The sequence below is a fragment of the Punica granatum genome, chromosome 2 (genome assembly GCF_007655135.1).
Source record: "Punica granatum isolate Tunisia-2019 chromosome 2, ASM765513v2, whole genome shotgun sequence".
NCBI classification, from domain to species: domain Eukaryota; kingdom Viridiplantae; phylum Streptophyta; class Magnoliopsida; order Myrtales; family Lythraceae; genus Punica; species Punica granatum.
In genome coordinates, this window is record NC_045128.1 from 41,342,252 (window position 1) to 41,358,897 (window position 16,646).

The 16,646-nt window shown below is 39.8% G+C and overlaps 2 protein-coding genes across 3 annotated transcripts; both read right to left on the bottom strand.

The window, feature by feature from the left end:
* Positions 1-619: 619 nt before the first annotated feature.
* Positions 620-9,230, bottom strand: LOC116196232 (phospholipid-transporting ATPase 2). The gene is made up of 25 exons (XM_031525860.1): positions 8,956-9,230; positions 8,649-8,837; positions 8,268-8,481; positions 8,046-8,162; positions 7,865-7,957; positions 7,593-7,767; positions 6,735-6,901; positions 6,245-6,349; positions 5,760-5,857; positions 5,529-5,671; positions 5,134-5,230; positions 4,874-4,983; positions 4,618-4,782; positions 4,229-4,383; positions 3,996-4,076; positions 3,751-3,871; positions 3,558-3,664; positions 3,300-3,431; positions 2,790-2,943; positions 2,345-2,462; positions 2,069-2,242; positions 1,899-1,950; positions 1,592-1,719; positions 1,294-1,444; positions 620-1,170 (listed from the first exon to the last, which is right to left on the bottom strand). Exons 2-25 carry the CDS (start codon positions 8,771-8,773, stop codon positions 835-837), a joined length of 3,318 nt encoding a protein of 1,105 aa, XP_031381720.1. The 5' UTR covers positions 8,774-8,837; positions 8,956-9,230; the 3' UTR covers positions 620-834.
* A 701-nt stretch (positions 9,231-9,931) lies between these two features.
* On the bottom strand, positions 9,932-15,307 carry LOC116196234 (putative E3 ubiquitin-protein ligase RING1a). 2 transcript variants are annotated; one of them, XM_031525863.1, is made up of 10 exons: positions 14,969-15,307; positions 14,739-14,781; positions 13,126-13,184; positions 12,662-12,743; positions 12,448-12,568; positions 12,319-12,360; positions 11,443-11,964; positions 11,173-11,274; positions 10,437-10,655; positions 9,932-10,319 (listed from the first exon to the last, which is right to left on the bottom strand). In XM_031525863.1, exons 1-10 carry the CDS (start codon positions 15,117-15,119, stop codon positions 10,278-10,280), a joined length of 1,383 nt encoding a protein of 460 aa, XP_031381723.1. In that variant the 5' UTR covers positions 15,120-15,307; the 3' UTR covers positions 9,932-10,277. The 2 variants fall into 2 exon arrangements, with proteins under 2 accessions (XP_031381723.1, XP_031381722.1); XM_031525862.1 differs by having other exon boundaries at positions 14,930-15,307.
* Between the last annotated feature and the right edge of the window lie 1,339 nt (positions 15,308-16,646).

Here is a 16,646-nt window from a genome sequence, read left to right on the forward strand (position 1 = left end):
GTGTCGGATTAAAGTATCTGTTCTTTGATTCATAACATCACCTGAATTGGCCACCATCAAACTATGGAAGCCATGATCGATTATTAGTCCGCGTTAGAAAATCTACGGACTAAAGTACACGATCATCTTTATCCACGAAAACCCGAAATCTATCAGCTTTTATGTGCTTGTGCGTACTTTTTGGGCGGCCCGGCAACAGATTCCGTCCAGTGGCGGGGCACTTTTGTTAGCCCACTCGAAATAACGTATTTAGCCTTGGTGGTTCATTGTTGTCGTCTGCATGCTCTTTGACTCGATTCCCTTCCTCACTATACCGGTTTTCAAAAACGAAGCCATCAACCGCTCAGCCAATCTCCCCCAAAGATGAATTTCAGTCAGACGTTTAGGGTTAGCATAAGTGATCAAGGAGGGGTAACTCATATCACCGTAGTGAACTTTGCGCAGAGTTCCATCACTATTAATGGTTGGCTCCGGGACTTCTTATGGGCGCAAGCATCCCAAGTAGTTCATTGCTTTGTCTTAGCTAGCAAGAATTAACACCGCAGTTAGCTGTGAACCTACCCGATGACACGAGAGTTAGAATGGAATTGCAATCAGTGGAAAACGAGCGGAACTCGTGTCGAAAAAGGATGGCAGGATGAGGTCGACATGCTCTTTCAGAGATCAATGATATAAGTTACACAAGTTGCGATCTCAATAAATTGATCGACTGTATCTATGTTTATATTTACCAACAAATGGAACTAACTCCCTTCGGATTAATGATCCTGGGAAGAGCGGCTACTTACTGTACACCCTTCTTTCAGATGGCCAGGGAAGTAAAAGTGTTACCTTTCAGTTGTCCTTGCAATTTCTCGAATAGCTGGCTGACAGCCTACTCTGAGGTTGGAAAAAGTCGAACGGTGTCCCTGGCCCAAAGGACCTCCTGGTGGAATTTGGAGAATCCGAGAGCAGAGGCTCATAGACTGGGTTCCTCATCTTGGGCTGAGTGATTGACAGGGGAGCTACATCTCTCTCGATAGACCGAGGCTGAGGCTCGATACTGCCGAGCGACAGTATGGGCCCACCCAAACGCTCTGCTTGTTGCAGCGTGTTGATCTTGCTCGGTCTGTATGTGAACCTGAAGTACTTCAGTGCTAGAATCGGACCCATCCCTGCTGCTATTATAAGCTGCACAACGTATCGATTAACATATGAAATTGCAACCCCATTAAATCAAAAAATCAATAATAACAATAGTTGGGTTTTGAGTACATGAGACTTCTCAAGCCCACAGTAATAATTGGAACTTACAAATATAGTTATCCAGTAAGACGGATCTCGGCACAAACGGAACATAATCGTGTACATTGCCGAAGATGGAATGGCGCTGAAAATCCAATTGATTATGTAGAAGGCAGCCAAATTCCCCCATATCGCTAAATGTTGTAATATCGTGAAGGAACTGCATTTGCATGGAAATTTTTTCGCAGCCAATGTTACCACCCGAATCATAAAAATCTAAGGTGAAAGATGTTTTTCCATCAGTCATGATGGGAAAAGGCCATAGAACAGACCTCCCGTGATCGTAAAATTAAACATAGAAGCTTACTTGGTTTCTAAGGTCATCACAAAAGCCTGCAACCATATACACCCAGAAAGTGCAACCAAGGAGACCTCTTCCATTTCACTCTTCTCATAGGCATAGGCATGTATACTTATTATAAATACGACGACAGCCTGCAAGAAGCCACCACAGATAAATATCACTCTTCCATATAGAAGAAAGATGTAGATCCATCAGATTTTATTCTTTCCTAAAAGAGAGCAAAATCTCCTCAAGACTACTATCCTCCTTGGAGATAAATCTGCAGACTGATGCAGCTGTGAAAGAGAACCTTTAAAGAATTTTAACTTACATGAAAAAGTGAGCGGCCAAACCATCCAGCAAATGTGCTCGGGTTTAGAAGCCTGTTTCAAATATGTTAAAGAGTGAGCTCAGTAACATTGACTGTGGAGACAGTTGGCTGCGACCCTCAACAAACAAAGGAATGTAGAGGACCTAATGATGGGGAAGAACATTCAGTACCTTCCTGCTTGGCAGTAAAATAATATCTGTGGATGCTGCATAACAGTTTCTTCACTAAGATCTTTGTCAAGAACACTGACTAGAACAGGGATACTCGTGTAGAAAACGTTATAGGCCATCAGGCTAACAGAGTTGAAAAGGCTGGTCCCAGATACACCTGATATAAATGAGAAACTGGGAGAAATTTACATCAGTCTGACCTTTAGTGCCCAAACAACCAATCTCAGCACACAGAGAGAGAGGGAGGGAGAGAGAAGAAAGAGAGCATCAACTTACAAGATTTGGATGAAACATATCACTAGGGATTTATAGAATGAGTACTGGGAGAGGAATGCTGTTCGGTTGTATGAGTAACGCCCATGAACTAATATTAATCTCTTCAAAAATCTGAACTCTGAAAAATTCAAATAGCAGATAATAAGTCAATACTAGCAAGTTCGTCATAAAAAAATTGCTTCCAAGAACTTATTAGAGTCATCCAGTGGTTTATGCACGGGGAAGAGGATATCACAAGTTGGCCAAGTTGGAAAGATCTCAGGAAAATAAAAGCTCGACTTATACTCCAGGTCCTGGATAATGAACTGATCTTCTGAATTTTAATTATCCAAAAAGTGTACAATAAAGCTAATTTGTGAAACATGCGGGACAGTAAGGCAATGCAAACCATGGAAATTGACAAATATATTTTCATGGAAATTACAGTTTCTTATGTACAACTTACTTCCAATGCTATAATCAGCAGCCCTTGCTGCCTGGAGTCCCTCTCTGCCGCTGATGCCAACTCCAATGTCAGCTTGTTGAATCATCCTCACATCATTTCCACCGTCTCCAATAGCCAATGTTCGGTAGTCACAAGATTTCAGCAGTTGCACAAGCTGCATAGGTAATTCCAACATAAGGTTTAACAAAGCTGAACAAACTTCCATTGGATGTAACTGAAATCAGAAAGAATACTTAAAACTGCCGATGATCCTCCAACTTCCAAAAGGGAGATTTTGAATCTCCTCGCTGCCCATCTTTGTCTTTTCAAAGAGGGATTCCTTAGATGCAGAAGTTAAACTTTCTTGAAAAAAATCAGAATTCTTCGACATTCTCGAAGGATTACCTAAACTACAGAAGATGCAATGATGCATCCATGTACAATTTTTACTGCAAATTTGAAACCTAGAGTTGCAAAAGCAAGTAAAAAATTGAAAAAAATAACCAACCATTCAAATTCTATCACAATTACCTGGGCTTTTTGTGATGGTGTCACTCGACAACAGATGGCTGTTCTTGACAGTATTGCCAATTCAGTAACAGCCTTTCGATAGTGTGTAAGTGCAATTTCAAGAGCCCATCCATCAACCACAAATGCCACATCCTATTTAAATAGAATATCATAAGGCAATAGTTGCTTCTAGTGAAATGACAATCAATGATGATAAGCAACAGCACATCAAAATAGTTGAGCTCACAACTGGCAGAGTTCTGAAGATCCTTCCCGTACCTTAGGTTCTGAGGTCGTTATCCTCATCGTAAGCAAAACCCTTTCTAAACTTCTATAAACTTCATCTTTGGTTTTGCCATTGATCAGAAGTAGTTGGCCTTTTGGCTCTTCAAAAGAAAACATGGAAGTTATTAATAAGAGATGAAAGGGTAAACCCCAGCAGATGAGGAAGGACACACTGAACTCAGTCAACCTGGAGAAATAAAGTTGCACAAAAGGGCGATTTGAATGGCGGTATTCTGTTTGTCGCCAGTCAGCATCCAAAAATTGATCCCCGCTTTTCTGAGTGTTTCTATCGTTTCGGGTACACCATCCTGATAATTTTTATAGATCCGACCATCAAATTAGTTAGCAAAAGAATGATGATCACCATTGACATATGTAAAATGTCTAGAAACTATTTTACATTCAAAGGCCCTTTAGAATACGAATATTCACCTGTAGACGATCCTCTATTGCTGTAACTCCAAGAACTTCAAGATCACGCTCTATTCTTTGACAAACTTCAGCTAGCTTCCACTGCAAAAAATTGGCTCAAGGAAATTAATATTGATTTTCCTCTTTTCTTCCTCTCTGTCTCTCTCTCTCTCTCTGCCTTTTTGGTGGAAATTAGAATAGCTTATTTTTTAAACATGTAAAATGCAAGGAGAAGCAGTTACTCATATGTTTACCTCCCTATCTTCCAATGAGCTATTAGCCTCCTTGAATGACAAGGACCATTCTCGATATTCATCTGGCATCAATTCACGCCAAGCCAAGCATAAAGTACGCAACCCCATCTGAGCATATTGGTCAACAGCCTCAACAAAGGCCCTTGTCTGTTGTCCTGGGAAATGACAGAACAGTCCAACACCATTAATACAAACGTGGCTTCATCAATTTGAGTACCATTGCACAGATGAAATTCTGGAAGTTGTTCTTGTTATTAAGAAGTTTCACTTTTTCTGTTAGTGTCATCATTCGGCTTCAAAAATTGGGCTTTGAATTGCAGAAGTGTTATTCTAAGCACATGCAAGGACTATTTTATTATCCAAGGAATAACAGCAGCAAGTAGGCTTACCAGCAAAGGCATAAGGAAGGATTGCTTCATCTGCTCCTTTTGAAAGGAGAAAGATCTTTCCACTTCTGCAGTCTTTAACCACGACTGACATTCTTTTGCGATCAGAAGTGAACTCCAGAGTTTCCAATAGCTCATATTGAATAGACGAAGAATTGAACTTGATCTCTGCAGTCAATTACACTCATAATAATTACTCATGAGTCATGACAATGTGAAGAGCCTTGTGTTTTGGCGTCAAAAAGTAAATGAGACACACCGAGAATATTTGAATTTCTGTTTACAAAAACCATATGCAGCTTTGCAGCAGCATGCACAAGAGCATCCTCATCCTGGGATTGTGCTTTGTATGATATGGCTCCAGATTTACTGTAGATAGAAAAAATAAGACATCCACAGATCAATACTTGAAAAGAACTACATCATTCAAAATAAGTACATCAAACATATACCAAAGCACAGGAATGCCAAAGCTAGACTGCTCAATATGAAAAGGCAATGAGAACAAAAGAAGGTCACCTTTGCACGGGTATCACAGTGTTACAAATAGCCATAATTGTTAGAAACCGGATCACATCGGTGGAACCAGCCTCAATGGCATTGAGCAGCTCCACATCTGGAACAAAAAAGGCTTTAATTAAGCACAAGATAAATGCTAAATGAGGAATTTATGGCATCTTTTAAGTATCAAGAAGAAGCCAAAAGCCTTAAGCGTAATAAAAAGTTGCAGGATTGACTAAGTGGCAAGTGCAGCAACTTAATACCAGGTGACCGGACAACATAAGTTGCACCCACTTTTACCTAATTACATCTGTCCTCCTAAAGAAATAGAAGACCTAAAGTACCTAAGTGATAACAGGGAGAAAAAATAAAGAAAGAAAGAGAGATGAATGAGCACAAGACGAAACTAGAACCTTTGAAAGCATCTCCGCTATCGTTTCCATAGAAAACGCCGTTGATGCAACATCTTCTGAATATCATCTTATTTTCAGTCAACGTTCCAGTTTTGTCAGTTAAGATATACTCAACTTGCCCCAAGTCCTCACTTATTGCTGTGCTGCCAAGGACAACAAATACATGGTATAGAAACTTTTATATAACTCGAAGCACTACCAACATAGATGCTCTGTAAGTTAATCTCTTACTTCGCTGCGTGGGATGCAGTACCAGTTTCATCATCAATCATCTTTTGATCCCAATCGATAAATTTCGCGTATAAACTTTTCACAAGATCCAGAGACACCTACCAAACATGAAAACTTAGTTTTATAGAACATAAATGTAAGATTCCCTAATACAAATCCACCCTCCGAACCCAGCCACACACAACATGAAAACTAATATCAATTATAACTAGGTCCAAGAGTTTGCAATTGTCAGGAAAAATACGCGAAACTTCACACTGACAAAGCAAGCTATCTTCGCAGGGAAACAGTAAACTACCATTTCCAAGCACAATGAACGGATCGACATATCCTTATCTAGATGAGATCAAGCACATTAGAGACAGTTCATCAGCATTACAATTTACAAGTATAAAAAGCACCTATCCTTGCTTTTGGCACCAGTAGAGTCTCCTACCCAAATGATCTATCATTTCTACACGAACTTCAAAAGTGTATGGTCTTACCTTGATGGATATTGGTATCATGATCGAACAAAGAAGCTCAAAGCGTAATGGTATGATCAGAAGTTCATACCAAGGACCTTCATTTGGGTACTCTACATACCATATCTACACAATGAGACAACCAAAACATTAAAGAGTCAACATTTGTGCTGAAACTGGCATCCCTTGCCAGCAAATATATTCGCAATGGAGATAAGCCAGTAAATATACATGAAAATCCAGTAGTTAACAAGCATGCATTAACTATCACAAAGGAGAGTCGCAAAACGTAGAAATAAATTAAATATAAGACGACGCTGACAGATTAAAGCATTGCCAAATCTGTAACTAGACTTAACTCTAAATAATCAGTGGAAGAAGAGATTCAAAGTAAATAGCTATAACAAATGAGTTAAATGTTTTCATAAGTGAAAGGAAGATGAAGTCAAGTGCAAACTGAGTTCTGTTCTACGTGTTATAAATTAAAATACCAGTTATGAAGGTTACACACCTTTCTCGATTCTGTGTCCTTCCATACATTCCCAGCAACACCCAAAACCATAACAACTACTATTTGGAAGATAAATATGGCTCCAGTCAATTTGTCAATCATGGCATCCATCGCCGTCAGTTTTGGCTCAGGTATACCTCTGCTCATACCCAGCTTGGTTTCATTACCTGAAAGGATAGAATTACTCCAAAGGCATAAATCAGAGTAGTGCTGACATAAGACCCTAAGATAACCACATCAAGAAAAGCACTACTCAAACGAAGAACATGTATTCTCATTTACTTCTTTTAGAGTTTTACATGGGTTAATCTTTTCATGTAGAATGAGTACTATCAATAAAGGGCTACTTTCATAGACCGGAGAAAAATATTAATAATGTGGAAGAAAGTGTAAATTGCACGACTCTGAGCACTACCTTCAATAAAGAGCTAGCAACACAAATTTGACTAATTAGAACAAACCAAAAAAGCGGATAATTAATCGTAGCAAACAAGACAGATTGATCAATTGTTTGCCAGAAATATTTTCATTTCACTTTGGTCCTGATATAATTTACTTAGCAGCTAAATAGACATCCCAAAGTGATATTAACAAAGCCAAAGGCAGAAGAATGCAATCTGGAGGATGATCAAGTAATCTTTTGAATAGGCACTGCATCTTTCAGATGGGAATTATCAGGTGATTTCATTTTTAGGTTTTTCCAGCACCATGCTTAGCCAATAAACATACCAAAAACAAGATTCTACTTCCAACAAGCATTCACAAAGCACTGGGTAGGATGAATTAGTGATGGGCTACTTGCTGATAATAAAACCTACAGCTATAAAAAAAAATGTATGCAGAGCATAAGCTTCTTGCCTGTGTAGACAGCTACTCCACAAGCCCACTCTGTATTTCTCAGGTAGCACGTCTGAAGGATTGTGTTTTTTATGGTTAAGGGACACACATCGTTATCAATGAATGGAGGAAACAATCGAAGATTTGCATCAAATCTTCTGATGTCCTTATCTGGATTGGGGCACTCAATAACACCCTGTTGGAGAGCAAAATTTCAGTGGGATCACTATGATGAAAAAGACATGATGTTGAAGTGGTCTATATCTGGAACTACAGATTATATGACATCTTGCCTTTATTTTGTGCAATAATTCAGAATCTATTCCCATGCATGCAGAGGGCACCACCCTTGTCTTTAGATCTGTTTCACCATCTAGGGCAGATGTCTGCACAATTTAAAAGAAAATATTTCAAGCCATAAGGTTAAATCAAGACAAATGGTCAATTCAGAAACATATAACATTGCATCCCTACCTCGACATAGCAAAGGCCTTGTGGATCGGAGGTACCAAGAAGAACAAGATCACATGGCACTTCATCATTCTCACGAAGCCATACGATATTGCCGACATGGATATCTTGTGCTTTGATCTACCAAAAATACGATAGATTGTGCGAGAAATCCTTGAGCATTAGGTCCAGAACTAAACCAAAACCAAGAACGACAGAGACAACGCGCTAAGTGTTTAAGATTACCTGCTTTTTTATCCCATTCCAAACAATCCAAACTCGTTTCTCGTTTGCTTTCTTGTCGGAGAGATATCTGTTGTAATCATCCCATGCCTCCTTTGTCGCGGAGACTGCAAATATGAAAATAAGGGGACCCCATGTGCTGGCAGGATTTACTGGAGTTATAAGCGGCCACAGCTGAAGGCAGGCAATCAGCAAGAAGTACTGGTTCATGAACCGGCTGAAACAAAGAACATCTATATTCGTCAAAGAAGGGCCAAGAGTGCAAGAATGAATTCCCAAAAATGGTCAATCCTTCTCAAAATCAGCTCGTTGAGGATCTCCAGGAAGATTGGAAAAGGCATTTCAAGAGTCAAGGAAACTGCACTGAATCAACTTGAAGATCACCTGAATTGCTCCAATAGATTCTTGGGGAGGAAATTCAACGTAGTGTATTTCCGGTTGGATATGCGGTTGTCACGGTAAAGATCGTGGGATGACTCATCCTCGTTGATATAAACATATCGCTTCATCTTTATCGTTGAAGCGGGCGTCCCAATTTGACACTGTCCACCATGATCAGCTCATTGTAGTATCCTGGTGAACAAAGGAACAATCACGTGAATGGCGCAGCTGCCCAGGAAAGAAACTGAAACATTGGCAAGTAACTTAATCCTGCTTGCAGCATCGGGGAACAATTGCATGGGAATATTACTTCTGAATAGGCCGCAAATCTCTGGATGACGGTGCTCGTTCAATTAAGCTCGCCAAAGCTCAGCCCATCAGCTGTCGGAGCGGAAGGACCGCGTTGCAGATCAGAGAGACGGAGAGAATCTGGAGGGGGATGGTGAAGATGCAAAGCGGTCAAAGACTCAAAGCTCGGGATCATCAGCAGCCACCGGAGAGCTGAAATGAGGTGCGGCAAAGAGACTTCTTCAGGGAAGAGATGGTGAAGAAGAAGAAGAAGAAGAAGAAGAAGAAGAAGAAGCAGCCCGCGAAGAAATGGGCCGGACCTCAAGAAATTGTATAAGAAAAAATAGAAATAAAAAGAAGTATTACGGGCCTGTAAACCGGATCAGTTCGGTTAACCGTGAGTTAACCAGGAAGCACAATCGAACCGGAATCAAAGATCGTCTGGAGATCCGCGCCGGACGTGAGTTGGACGGGGGTTTCCTTTCTTCAGCGGCCCCAGTCATGACTCACGTCGGGGCTGATCCATTCCCCTTCCCCCTGCCCAAGAACTTTTTTTCTTTTTTGGTAGAAAAGTAACAGTTATTTATATTTTTTCGGTTACAATAGGAGTAGAAGGAGGCTCATGATTTAGTACAAAAAAATTAAAAGGAAATCTAAATAAAGAGACACGGATAATCCCACTGATAAGAATCGAACCCGGATTAGTACAAATGTTTCGGGCATATGAAATACCCTGCCCAAGATTTCAATATTGAGAATTTCGTTTTCGTGCATTACCATTTTCCCAATATTCATCTACCATGAATTATCATTTGAATACGAGATAAATATCTCGGCTAAAGGCCGACTAAGAGGCCTGTTAGATCTTTTTTCAGAAATAGTAAGGTCTACTTTTTCTTTTTTCAAATCCACGGTGGCCTCAAAATGTATGTCCTACACACCAATTTATGCTGTAAGAAGTAAGAACAATAAATGCATAGATATCATACACAAGTTAGTTAATCAATCAACTATTAGTTATATAATAATCGTAAGCGAATCCAAGCAATCACACCACAAGTAGAGTGGCTTAGACCAGTCATCTGCCACCTCACATCGACTCTTCTATTAGTGAAGCAGAAAATTCACAAGGAATGTGAACCTGGGGACCGATGATAAAACCAAATAAGAAGCCCGCATAGGATATCTCTTGCACAGGCACAGCTTTAGGAGAAAGGTCAAACTGCATATTCGACATTCTATTGCTCACAACGGCTCGACTCGAGAACCCTCCAGCTACTGCTGCTCTGCATGTTTCGTATTTACAGGGAACTAGCACAACACTTTTTTTGTGTTCGATGTCCGTCAAGAAATGGCAGCACCCTTCTTCTGCCGATACCCTAGAATCTGCAAAGCGAAGAACCGCATTACTCCGTAAAAGATAAGAAGTTCGCATAGAGATCCACTTACGAGCTACCATAGCAGTGCCATAAATTGTATAGCAGAATACTAGTGTATGCTAACCAAATACTTCTCAGTGCCTCGGTGGTTTGCTATTGCTCTACCCAAAGTCTCTTCCCCTTCAAGAATTTGCATGTCCCTGCTATGTGGATCAATATCTAAGGCAACACGGCGTTCACCCGAAAGATTTGGGATGCTTTGGTGCTTGACGGAGTTTGAGTGCTCTTTTACTGCCAAGATTTCAACTTCTTCAACTTGCAGGCTTGTTTGGTGAGCAATGTACTGTGTCCAGACACAAGATTGAGAAGCATCAGCAAATATTCGAAAGAATCAAAATTCTCGGGGCCAAATGGTTGATTACAGCGTTGTTCACCCTAAAAACAAATGATATCTATGGTTCCATGGCAAAACAATTAGGTTATTTTTAAATCAATGGAACGTCTAGGCATCCAACTGAGAGCCTTTACATGTAGTAAGTCCTGAATTACAATGACCCAAGGGCAAAGACAAAGACGATGCGCCATAAAATATTTCAGAATCTGGTGAGTCCATCTGTTTTATAGCTAGGCAAACTAAATAGACATGATTGATGGGCAGTAAAACTATGAATAAATGGGTCAGGTAGAAACTTTTTTCCCTCCAAAACTCAATAAAATTCAATAAAATAAAATAAAATATAAGGGTGAATCCAAAACTCAAATTTAGGTTAAAAGGATTTATAAACCACACTTGAACTCAATCAGAGATGTAAATCAGTAGAGTTGCAGCTCCAACTAGGACTGCAAGTCGATGAACTTACCTCACATAGGTGTTTAATGGAATGTTTTGGGCGACAACAAAGATATGGCTGCTTCAGAGAATTCTGTTTGTCCAGCGAAATGAGCATCAAATGAACATCCAGCTGTTGACAAAGATGCATACAACAGCCTTGTCAATGATAATGCCAACCACGGACATGCTTTGCCTTAAGTACAGGTTAAGAACAGTATTTATCAAGAGAATTTTTCACATACTCCTATTTTGTGGCTAAACAAGAACATTGAGAATACATAAGATTGTCTTTCAATACCTCATCATTTTCCTCTAAACTTCGAAGATGTTCCACCAACTTGGACAAGCGGTTGTTTCTGGAATTCTTGCTCGAGCCATTAATGCCACCATGACGTGTGTGACTCCTTGTACCTCCCCTGCCCCAAGCAAGCATTTCAGGGTTCCACACAATTCCAGGAGAAACTCCTCTGCCAACTTTGCCTGTTTCTACATCATTCTCAACACACTCCCCATCAGCTGATGAAGAGGGCTGTCTTTGACGAGGTCCTCTCCTTCTCTTCCGGCGCCTCTGCCTTACTTCTGTACCTCGCTCATCAGCAGAACCCGAGTCTTTTACACCATTACTTTCATTTTCATCCTCGTTGTCTTCAGATCCCTGATTGTTATTGCCTCGGGAATTTCTCCGTCTTCTTGATGAAGCAGACCTCAAATTACGCTGCAATCTTGTTGGAAATCCACTGGCTAAATCCTTACCCGTCGTGCGTCTTTTGACAAGTGCTTCCGATTGTCGTTGAAAGATTTGGGCAATGGATGCTTGTATCTGTCAAAAATAGGATCCAGAGAGCACGGAAGGATCAAGAAGAATCCACAGACCCTTATAAGGGACCATCCAATATTTAGGCATTTAATAATTGGGCGACGTGTTCAGTCATCTATAACAGAAATCAGTGAAATTCATCCTGATCATGATTTACCCATGAAACGGGAGGCAGATATATTGAAGTTTTTTATATTAGTCCGCAGCCCAACATCAGTTAATAGAATATAACCATTTCATAGATATTGATAAAATTCCTAAAAACTGAAAATAAAAATCACACAGTAAATACAAGCCAAAAACTTGGAAGAACTAGAGAGCATGCAAACTTGAGTATTAGAAAAATGCTGATCTGACCTGCTTGTTGCGATTCTTCTCCTCCTCGTGCAAAGCCAGTTCCTGAAACCCGGTTGGTTATAGATGAGTTAAATATTTTCGTGGAAAGGTGCAAAAGTTTTTAAATTACAAAGGTTAATGAAGTGATACCTCTTCCTCATACTTATCAATATCTGGATACAAAGCTGCTATTAAAGCATCAAAATTTGGATCATCTCTCAGTGATCGTCGACTAGCACAGTGAGTGCGGCAAGCTGGACACTCATTATTCCTGTAAAGAAGTAGCAGAGTAATTGGATGAATACTTAATTGCGATTCAATGAGTATGTACATCATCGTAAAAGATAATAGGATTTCTACAGACCCCATTCGCATAGATTTGTCAATGCATTCCCTGCAAAACCGATGCAGGCATTCCATAACAGTTCTCGTTTTCCGGATAATACCTGCAAACAGAAAAAAAACTTTAAAGTTCTCTTTAATATGTCACTTCCAAATCCAGATGACAGGGGAACTAAATGCAGGAACTTTCATCTAATGAGCAGCAGAGATTGAAGTTCTTCTCCTGCCTATGACGCAAGGACTTGCCAGTGTAAGACAAGATAGAATGTGGAACATGAAAACCCACATAAGGTCATGAGCAGCACTTTAGTTAAGACGAAATGAATAGAGTCATACCAAAGTTACACTTGCAGTACTTCACTACAACATTATAATTAGAGGAAAGCAGGGAATGAAATTTTTTCTCCTGCCCGTGGGGAAAAGATTAGCCTCTGAAATTATTTAGACTTACAATCCAAAATGCTAGAGATTCAGAACAAAACTTACCCAGGCAAATTGGACACTGTACATCTTTACGAACATCAGATAATTTTACCAAAACATATCTGCAAGAAGAAAAACAGGACATTCTGAGAAAGTGCTCTCAAAGATTTCAACATTATTGTGCTTAGCCTATACGAAGCAAATCATTTGGGTGCACAACCCCAAAACAAAAGATTTCACCAGTAACTCTAGTAGCTTCAAGAACTGATGAGCATGCTAGATGACTCTTTTCACTCAGAAAGAACATGAGGCATCCAAAATGCAGAAAATTATTCCTTTTCCTTTTTCTCTGAAGGCAAATCAGGGAAGATGATGGGGATAGAACCAAGACATTCACAATCTTAAGCGGAGGTTGCAGTCACTGGGCTAAACCCCTTCCAAAAGTTCAGTGCATTCTATTACTTGTTAATTCAAAGAAAATCCAGCTCTCTGGTGAGTTGGAACTTTGAAAATCAAGAGCAGAATATCATTCAAATACAACCTCAAAAGACAAAAGAACTAAGAAACACTAAGAAGTGAGAAGGTAATACCCACAGAGGGGAATGGGCATAAGAGCTGTTTTAGTAATCAAGACTACAGCAAATGGCTGAAGATTTTGGCTTGGATAATGTAACTATAATATATGGGGCTAGGTCTTTTTGGTCATATAGAGTATTAGAGGAAGAAGAAGGCACAGACTTTGGACTGTGGTCAATGCAAGGCGAAGGATTCATGCTTTTGTCTTATGTTAAGCTCTTGAAATTAATTTTAACACATACAAGGCAGATGTTGTGTATGTGCGCAGCAATTTCATTCAGCAGACTACATTAGTGGACCTTTTTTAAATATGAACTCCGTGAAAGTACTTACTGAAAAACAGTTGATTCAATTCTCTTATATTTCAAAAGCTACATTACCTATAAGCAAATTACAAGTATATATACCAGGAAAGCATTTCAGATCCAAGCAAATGCTGGTAATTTGCTTAAAGTCTCAGTTATCTTGAAGAGCAGAGGTCATGTGAAGAACCTATGCATAGTAGCTAAATAATAATAGCAAAAATATGAAGGAGCCCATCCATAACTTCCCTCTTAGAAGTTAGAAGAAGTTCAATGTAATGGCACCTGTCTTCTGGAAACAGATTCGAATGTCAGAATCATCAGGTTGCCAATTACGGAAATATGCAGCATGTTACAAATGAAGTTGTCAGCTCTATCCCAACTGGGGCAAAGAGGGTTGGCGTTAATGTCCCGAAGCAAGCAAGAGAAGAGACACGGCCTTCACGATTAACATCCATATGCAGCTGCCGTCGCCAGGAGGGTCCATGTTGAAGTACTACGTAGTATGAGATATTTTGACATGGGCACTTCGATAGAACAGGAATGAGGCAAAACGCAAACTTGAAACCGTGACACGCTAAGAAGCTCCGGATTCTTAGGTATCGAACTACGTAAACAACTAGGGAGTACGAAGCGATCAGTTAATCGATCGCGACATGCAAATATTTCTCATGCATTATCTAGATAAAGCAACCCGAAACTCTGAAGCACGCGCAGCAGAGATTCAATAGCACCAAAAGATCCCGCTCGAGCGACGCACGAGAGGTCAGCTCAGAGAGAAGGAGAGGGAGAGCTTACTCAGATTTTTCCTCGAGGATAGAGGAGGTGCTCCCGTCGGAATCTGAAACAACAGAGGCGAATCGTGACTTCATGAACAGCGGAGCTAGGAGAGACAGGAATTCAATTACATTACACGCAGAGCTCGCAGCCGATGCCGCTACGGCTACGTGTTACGCGTGAGGTGGGGAAAGAGAGACGTGAGACTTCACCTTCTCCGCCTTCCCCCGGCTCGCGCTTCTCCTCCTCACCTGCGCCATCGTCGTCGTCTTCCTCCTCCTCGTCCTCCTCCTCCTCCTTAGCTTCCTCTTCGGCATCCTCCGGCTCGCGCCGGGACTGCTTCGCTGGAGGCTGGCGCTCGCCGTCCGCATTCTCCGAGGTTTGACGCTTCTGCGCGGGCATTGCTTGGTGCTAGCTGAAGATGACGACCAGAGCGGTGGAGAGGAAGGATTGGGGAGAAGAAGAGAAGAGGAGGAAGAAGAAGTTTGATGATGAAGGAATATATATATATTTGGTGGTGTATTGTGGTGTATGTATAGGTGTGAGTATTCCAATGGAAGAACAGAGGGAGAAGGGAGCTGAGGATCGGAGGAGGTTACGGCAAGAAAAGGCAATAAAAAAAGCAGCGCAACATGCTGGGCTCGGTTCGGGGTATTTTCGGCATTTCACCACCCTAACTACAGCCCTTTCCTTTATTATTCCCTTTTTTTCTCAAGACAATTATTAGAGTACGTTTGGATTGAGAGTTGAGTTAAGTTTAATTTTTATTTTAATTAGTTTGTAATGATTGTATTGTTAAATTATGAGAAAAAGTGTGAAAAAGTAATAAATAATTGAGAGAAAATAATGATTAAGTAATGATTGTGTTGTTGAATTGTGAAAAATAATGAATAGTTGAGAGAATTTAGTATTAAAAATTGAATTGAATGGTTAAAAATATTTAAAAAATAAAAAAAAGTAATGTTTATGATGTTGAATTGAAAATAAGTGAAATTGAATTGAACATTATTTATAAAATAAACACCCTTAATCTTTTGCCCCTCCCTTCGCCGGTTGCCGCAAAATCATTACATAAATGAAATTGAGGAACGCCTTACACAATATAATTGCCACTTATCTTGTAATTAATTACAAATATAAAGCCACCGTGAGTGATTCGGCATAGCCGATTTTGCTAATTTAGCATCTCTTAAATTATTAATCCATTCATCTTCTACAAAATATAATGATTTATTCTATAAGATATACGGGCAAAGAACATAATTGCAATTAAACAATAATGTCATCCAATGGAGAATGCCATAATCTCACGTCAATCGTGTTAACTTTGGACTTTTCTGGTGCTCTAATGACTCCCCCTAAGAGAACCTGTGAGCTTAAGAATGAGGAATGAAAAAACTAAATAAAGGATAGGGAGAATTTTACTGTGAAAAATAAATATGAGACTTCTGATGTATATACCATATCATATCCTTTTTTTTTCTTCTCTGATGACTTGATTAAAAGAGAGCCAGTCAGAGTTATAAGTATGTTTCGATTGTGTAATCGTAAATAACATGCCAAAAAAAAACGGTATGCACACTTTATGGCAAAGACTCCAACATAGTTTATCTATAAAATAGAGATATAATTGGCGCAATTTTAAATACGTTTGCATTTATATATCAACAAGCTATTTTGACGTCATGGAAATACTTTTACGAGTGAGGGATTTCGATCATAGAAGAAAATCAATAAAGGATCTCAATGTCCCTTTGTTACTCGTGTGGAAGAAGCAAATTCTTTACATAAGAAAGTATTGAAGAGTTATCTTGATCTTCATAATTCCTTGCAAAGTATTAAGAGGGTTATTAAGAAACAAACTTCTTAACAAGTTGCAAGAAATCGGCTACAACGGAAGGTGTCCGTAGATGTTGTCAAGTGGCTTGC

What these genes read in the sequence shown, in the direction of transcription:
- LOC116196232 (XM_031525860.1), bottom strand. Translation starts at nt 8,773, where the DNA reads ATGAAGCGATATGTTTATATCAACGAGGATGAGTCATCCCACGATCTT. An exon ending in TAGCGGAGATGCTTTCAAAG is followed by an intron (nt 5,231 to 5,528) that starts GTTCTAGTTTCG and finishes TTTTTGTTCCAG; the next exon opens with ATGTGGAGCTGCTCAATGCC. An exon ending in ACTGTGATACCCGTGCAAAG is followed by an intron (nt 4,984 to 5,133) that starts GTGACCTTCTTT and finishes TTCTATCTACAG; the next exon opens with TAAATCTGGAGCCATATCAT.
- LOC116196234 (XM_031525862.1), bottom strand. Translation starts at nt 15,119, where the DNA reads ATGCCCGCGCAGAAGCGTCAAACCTCGGAGAATGCGGACGGCGAGCGC. An exon ending in GACAAATCTATGCGAATGGG is followed by an intron (nt 12,569 to 12,661) that starts GTCTGTAGAAAT and finishes ACTTCTTTACAG; the next exon opens with GAATAATGAGTGTCCAGCTT. An exon ending in TTGATAAGTATGAGGAAGAG is followed by an intron (nt 12,361 to 12,447) that starts GTATCACTTCAT and finishes ACCGGGTTTCAG; the next exon opens with GAACTGGCTTTGCACGAGGA.